This window comes from Carlito syrichta, unplaced genomic scaffold (assembly GCF_000164805.1).
Source record: "Carlito syrichta isolate Samal-C Ts95f unplaced genomic scaffold, Tarsius_syrichta-2.0.1 Scaffold303725, whole genome shotgun sequence".
In the NCBI taxonomy this organism is placed as follows: domain Eukaryota; kingdom Metazoa; phylum Chordata; class Mammalia; order Primates; family Tarsiidae; genus Carlito; species Carlito syrichta.
In genome coordinates, this window is record NW_007247821.1 from 304,315 (window position 1) to 311,197 (window position 6,883).

At 41.6% G+C, this 6,883-nt stretch overlaps 2 protein-coding genes across 2 annotated transcripts in view; both read left to right on the forward strand.

Moving 5' to 3' along the window:
• GNAL (G protein subunit alpha L) overlaps positions 1–6,883 on the forward strand; it is a 118,892-nt gene that overhangs the window by 88,283 nt on the left and 23,726 nt on the right. The gene's annotated exons all lie outside the window — the stretch shown is intronic.
• CHMP1B (charged multivesicular body protein 1B) lies at positions 8–1,565 on the forward strand. The gene has a single exon (XM_008059118.1). It carries the CDS (start codon positions 122–124, stop codon positions 719–721), a length of 600 nt encoding a protein of 199 aa, XP_008057309.1. The 5' UTR covers positions 8–121; the 3' UTR covers positions 722–1,565.

The window sequence follows — 6,883 nt, forward strand, 5'->3', positions numbered from 1 at the left end:
CGTAGAAACAGGAAGTGGGACCAAAACAAAGGAGCTGCGGCCGGGAGCGGATCTAGCTTCCTGCGCCTCCCATCCGCGCGCGCCTCGGCCCTGGGTGCCGACCCCGAGGAGGCGTCTGACTATGTCCAACATGGAGAAACACCTGTTCAACCTGAAGTTCGCGGCCAAAGAGCTGAGCCGGAGTGCCAAAAAATGCGATAAGGAGGAAAAGGCCGAAAAGGCCAAGATTAAAAAGGCCATTCAGAAGGGCAACATGGAAGTGGCGAGGATACACGCCGAAAACGCCATCCGCCAGAAGAACCAGGCGGTGAATTTCCTGAGGATGAGCGCGCGGGTCGACGCGGTGGCCGCCCGAGTCCAGACGGCGGTGACGATGGGCAAGGTGACCAAGTCGATGGCTGGCGTGGTCAAGTCGATGGACGCGACGTTGAAGACCATGAACCTGGAGAAGATTTCTGCTTTGATGGACAAGTTCGAGCACCAGTTTGAGACGCTGGACGTCCAGACCCAGCAGATGGAAGACACGATGAGCAGCACGACGACGCTGACCACTCCCCAGAACCAAGTGGATATGCTGCTCCAGGAAATGGCAGACGAGGCTGGCCTCGACCTCAACATGGAGCTGCCGCAGGGGCAGACCGGCTCCGTGGGCACCAGCGTGGCCTCGGCCGAGCAGGATGAGCTGTCCCAGAGACTGGCCCGCCTGCGGGATCAAGTGTGACGGCAGAACCCCACCCTGGGGTTTCCCGGCCGCCGCCGCCTTTCGAAATGCTCTCTGTGTGTCAGGGAGATACTCTCGCCTAGAAACTCCGGACATGCCAGAATGCAGAAATGCCCTTTGTAAACCTTTGGGTGTACGACGCTTTCTTCAGATACGTTGGGAAGTTCCAGTCTTTCTCTACTCTTACTGGGTGTTAAAGTTCTGTATAGCTTGTGATGATGTGTATTTTTATAGCTGCCTTTTAACAAAATTAGTTAATTTGGTGTACGTTAATGTTTCTCGAAAATCTGGTCAAAACTTTGGTTTCTGTGTATTCAGTTTTCTTCCCACAGTTATCAAATCGAAAGTGGTTTGTGTTTTTCCTTTTAGTTTGGTGTGATTGACAGTATCTAGAAAGACAGATGGTGTATAAAAGTTAAAAGAGAGAAATTGTTACTTAGTTTAGTTACAAGGCTGTAAACACCTCATCCATCTTATTCAATGGACAGTGCTATTTCTGTATATCTTTTGTTTTTTGCTGTCAAAGTGAGACTGCAGTTTACTGTTCTCATAACTTACACTAAATCTGGTCTCATAATTCATATTAAAATTACCTTAGAACATTGTTGCATAACACTTTTCTCACTGCTTACATTCTATAAATTTTTCATGTGTTGATTGTCTTTGAGTAACTGGAAAAATGCCACCGAACTTCATTTATATTTTCTACTCACTAAATCGAGATTTTAAAAAGACTTAGAAAGTATAACATTTGACAGTGTCTTTCAAATGAGCTTTCTGACATTTCTAGTTGTTTTCTATTTCAACATTTTAATTTTACTTCCTATAAAGTACATTATTTAGCATGTCAGTCACGTTGCTCACTCTAACATTGCCAAAGAACTGTTGATTGGTTCGGGAAAACCCTGGGACTGTATGTTTGTAGGTTTTGTTTTAATTTTAAAAACCAAAAATAGAAATAAAATTAGAACTATCTTTTAAGTTCTAATTATTTGCTTTTATTAATTTGAAAGCAAAAACTATTTAGAAACCTTGAAAATATAAGTTGGAATGTTTTACTTAGCCATGCAAATAGATACACATTCAGAGATACACATTCAGCCAGCTGAAAGTCTGGGAAGAAGGAAAGAGGTAGACTCTGAGGCTGAAGCCCACCAACCATCTTCCCAGGAATAGCTGTATGAATTCTCTGGCTGAAGAGTAAAGCATGTAGCCACCTCTTCCTCATAGCCTCAAAACATAAAGAACAGTAACTTGGCTTTTGCCTTGGCAAGTGTATTTACCTAAGTTAAATAAAGCTTTTTTAAATTACTTCTTCACTGGAAGATTTCTCCAAAAGAGAATTCCGGTGTTTTCAGAAAATAATTTTTGGGACTCTTCTAAAACCTTTGAAAAATGCATAACCAAGTATTTGCTGTTATAACATGTTTTCAAGTGTGAATGAGTGTTTGGGGGAGGGGAAAAAACAGGTATATGCAGATGAGGACTGGCCTTCATTTTTTTTTTTTTTTTTGAGTTGGAGTCTCACTCTGTTGCTCAGACTGGAGTGCAGTGGCCGCTCCCGGCATCGCAGCCTCAACCTGCTGGGCTCTGGAGATCCTTCCGCCTCACCCTTCCAAGTAGCTGGAACTACAGGCACACGCTACCACGCCCAGCTAATTTTTTTTTATTTATTGTAGAGATGAGGTCTCGCCAAGTTTCCCAAGCGGGTCTCGAACCCGCGGGCTCCCAAAGTGCTGAGATTACAGGATGAGCCACCGAGCCCGGCCTTGGCCCTCATATTTAAGTTCTTTGTATCTGACTGGGTGTTATTCAGAAGTCTGCTTTAAGGAACACCTGTTGTTTGTCTGCCCAGCATCTTCTCTCTAGAATGCCTTCTAGGAAGCCATGACTTATCCACATGTTTGTGCAGAGCGTGGTGTGTGAGTACAGCATGAGTTTTGACCCCTCTTTAGACTGGAAAAAGTAATTCAAACTTTAAAAATAGCTTAGTATTGAATCCTTTGGTAAATTGAAGACCCTTTTATAAAGTGCAAATATTCCCAACAAAATTAATATATTTTGTGAGATTAAACAATGCTTGTATATGCTTGAACTTTCTTAAGATATGTTCATTTCATACTATATGAATGTACATTTTTATGAGTCATAAATATTATTTTCAAAAACACTACAAAGCCCATGAATTATTTCCTCGCTTTTGCAGTTGATGAAATGCTGAAATGTAAGTCACAGAAATTTGACAAATAAATTATTTTAAACTGCACGTCGTTGCATATGAGTGTGCATCCTATTTAAAAAGATGTTTAAGAAAGAATTCAGAGGTAGATTTAGTTCAGAAAGCATAGTATTTTTCCAGACTTGCCCTCTTCTCACCTCCTTAATTTCTGTTGGGCAAACATGGCTTTTTTGTGCATATTTCTAGAAGCCCTGCCTATTACTTCTTGACTATAGGTGTTACTTGGTGGCAACAAGATTCTTCTTTATATTGAAACTTCTCTAGACCAAAAACAGAATTTATGAATGAATCCAACTCAAACATAACAGAGAAATAGTTAACTTTTTCCATGTACCTACAAGTACTACTTTTAACTCATTTCTTCCTTTCAATTTTCTTTCTTCAAATGCATAATTTCCTACATGGATTTAGAGTTGAAAGAAAAGAATACAGTGGACTGATACACAAAAACTTGACTTTTCTCTCCTCCACTTTTTATTTTTATTTGTTTGTTTTTGAGTCTGCGTCCACCCGCTGGGCTCAGACAATCCTTCCACCTCAGCCTTCCAAGTAGCTGGAACTACAGGCACATGCTACTACACCCAGCTAATTTCTTAATATATTGTAGAGGCGAGGTCTCACCAAGTTGCCCAGGCTGGTATCAAACCCCTGAGCTCAGGCAATCCTCTCGCCTCAGCCTCCCAAAGTGCTAAGATTACAGGCTTGAGCCACCGCACCTGGCTTTTAATTGTGTAAGTTCAAGAGCCAGGGGATATTGTGTGCTATTGGGAGATTTCCTTACTAAAGCTGTTTCTTCCTGAAGAAAATGTATGTGCATTTTAAGTACCATGAGATCTGAACTTGAACACTGTGCCTGCTCTGATATCTTTGACTTGGAAAAAGCCACCTAGAATGAGCACCCATCTGATAACTTTATTAACGAAACATAGTATCAAAGTTAGCCAGACCCTGTAAAGCAGAAGTGTGGGACTTCCTCTGCAATACACAAAACACCCTCTTGGGGGGTGATTCTGTAACCAAAATCCAAAGCTCAAGACCTTCGGTAATATTAGCAAAAAGTCACATGCCAGTGAACTTCAAACAAACTGAGGCACAGGCCCCTGTAATTTTTTTTTTTTTTTTAATCTACTGACTGGAATTTGTGAAATGCCTGTTTGTACTCAGTTTGGTTTTCTACCATGAGATTGTAAATTCCACAGGGAGCAGGGCTAGACAGTGTCTTGTCTGTCTGGGTCTGGATTCCTGGGCCTGGTGTGGTACCTTGTGCAGTGGGTTCCTGGCCCTGTTCCCAGAGTGAATGCATGCCTCACCTGTGTGCCCTTTCTTGTGATAGTGCCTAGAGTGCTCTGATGATGACAGGCAGCAAAATAAAGCCGGCACCGTGAGCACCCGGCCAGAGCCTTAGAAATGGACCCCCAGAAGCGCTGTGTCATTTTCCTTACAGCATTTTCCAAAATGAAACGTTTGCCTCTACTTCTCAGGATTAGTACATCCTCTTTTCCCCCTAAATAGTGTCAAGACAGACAAGTCAGCAGTGTTTATTCAAAATGACCATACAGGGAAGGATTTAGACCAAAATATGTTTATCAGATGCTGGCTATATGAGGCTTCCTTCTAGAGATAAAAACATACTTCTGCCCTTAAATAATATTCACTACAGTTAGATAGCTTGGACATACCCAGAAAGAGAAAAATGGGCAAAGGTGTATATAAAAGTAAAAAATCATCAAGATGAACTCTTTAGATTAAGGCTCTTTACGTGCTCTATGTTATTTTTATGCCTCAGCATAAGGATTAAATCACAATATAAGGCAGCATACAGTACTAATCAAATCATGAAACAATAAGTACCAGGAGAAAGAGATGCCGTGTCACGGCCGTTGGAACTGGATTCTTAAAGCCAACCGGATTTCATCTCAAGTGTCAAAGGGCAGGAAAGACACAGAGACTGAGAGGCCAAAACTGCAGGGAGATTTGACTGGAGTGAAAGGTTATGTGATGTAATAGAGCAAAGGAGAAATCGGACAGGTTGCAAAGGGCCAGATTCAAAGTTTAGACTTTACCCTGAGCAAAGCAACAGAAACCACGGGCCCAACAGAGCAGAGAGCCAGGTAAAGCCAGGAGGAACGCACACTTTGATGGAGGCTGCCACTCATCATGGATCAGCTGCAAACGATTTGGGGACCCCCTTTTAAAAAGCATGGGTCTTAGCCCTGGCTTCACATTGCCGCCTGGTACCTTATCACCATGTGGGTAATGTTTTTCTCCATCAAAATTTTTATATCTTATAGATAAGTATCATGAATTAAATTTCAATAAACTGAGAAAAGTTTTTACTTGCCTTGACAGAGTTCCAACTTGCTATATTTTTTCCACACACAAGAAATTTTAATATTGTCATTAAATTTAGTTGGCACTTTTTCTCAAGCCAGTAGTTTAATTACAAAGACATTTAACAGAATTGTCTTCAACTTTTCATGACTCCCCTTATTCCCTCTCCATGGTTAACTCTGTGACCATAAGAATTCTGTGACTTTCGAGTAACTGACAACAGATGGATATAAACAATGAGGTTTTGTGTGTGTGTCAGTATCAAACAGAAGGGGATCTAAATGATGAGAATAAAAACACTTCTGCAAATATTCATGTCTTCAGCTGTAGCAGGAAATAATGAAAAAAATCAAAGTAAATTGCTTTTTAACTACTTTTTTATAGCATCCATATGCAAGTGATTTTTTTATCATTGTGATTTGGTATTGTTTTGCAACTCTTGTCTCCAGTGTTTCAGTGAATAGTCTGCAAGGGGAATTCTTACTCTGCTTCATTTTTCTGCTTAGCAGGCAATGGCATATGTAAGGAGGCAGTGTTATAACTCTTTAAAATGTGATTATACGTAAAACTCTGCCTATGATTTGAGAGAGCCTTTCACACTTATCTCTGTGTATGTGATCTTAGGAGCTGCAATTTGAAGAAGTGCTTCTGCAGCATGCTTGGAAATATGCTGACTAAATCAAAAATGAAAGCAGAAATCTGCTGCTGTATTCTTTCTTCCTTAGAGACTGTTTCAAAGAACTAGGGGCACATTCACATTTGGGGGTGAATTTTCACATTGTATTTTCCTTGCACAATCTTGAAATCCATGAACTCATAGTACCATTCAGTGTCAGTTAACAATTCAGAAGACACTATTGAAAATGTTCAGTGAGGCTGCTGGGTCCCACTAAGGTCACTAAGAATCAAATCTGGAAAGAACTTTGAACATCCACCTTGGAGATTAGGGATAGAAGACTCTCCAGCTTCGCCTTTGTCTTTCATGGTGTGCTGGAAGGTACTCCCACCACTTCCTTTAGAAGACTGTCTTTAATCACATCTCTCAAGAACTTCAAAGCATTTTTTTAAACACAGTTCTTTCTTTCTACTTCTCCTAGTTATTACAATCTGAATAAATTCGCCCACCTACCTCCACCCTATGTGCATGCTATTTTAAATTGGTTGCTTCCTAAACTCTAACTATAGCCACAGCCTTCATATTTAATTTTCAGTTCCTCCCAGCACTCTTAATCAGAGCTGACACGGTTCTGTGTCCCAATCTCAGTATCATGGCCCCTGTCACGAGGTCAGACAGTTTCTGAATAGAAGAGTTGCAGGACCCGGCATGTGGGATAAGCAACCCTTCTCCCCACTGAAACCCGCCTGATGATCCAGCACACAGTCCAGAGTTCCCTTCTCGCCATGGCAGAAATCTCTTTACCTCATCACAGACTCCAAGGTCTGTTTGTCCCTTTCCTGCTGGATGGCCAAGAACTCCGTATGTCTCCGTGCATGGCTGTCCAGGCCAACAACCGCCAAGCCAAAACGGCATCGTAGTTTTCTTTTTTTTTTTTGAGTTGAAGTCTCACTCTGTCGCCCAGACTGGAGTGCAG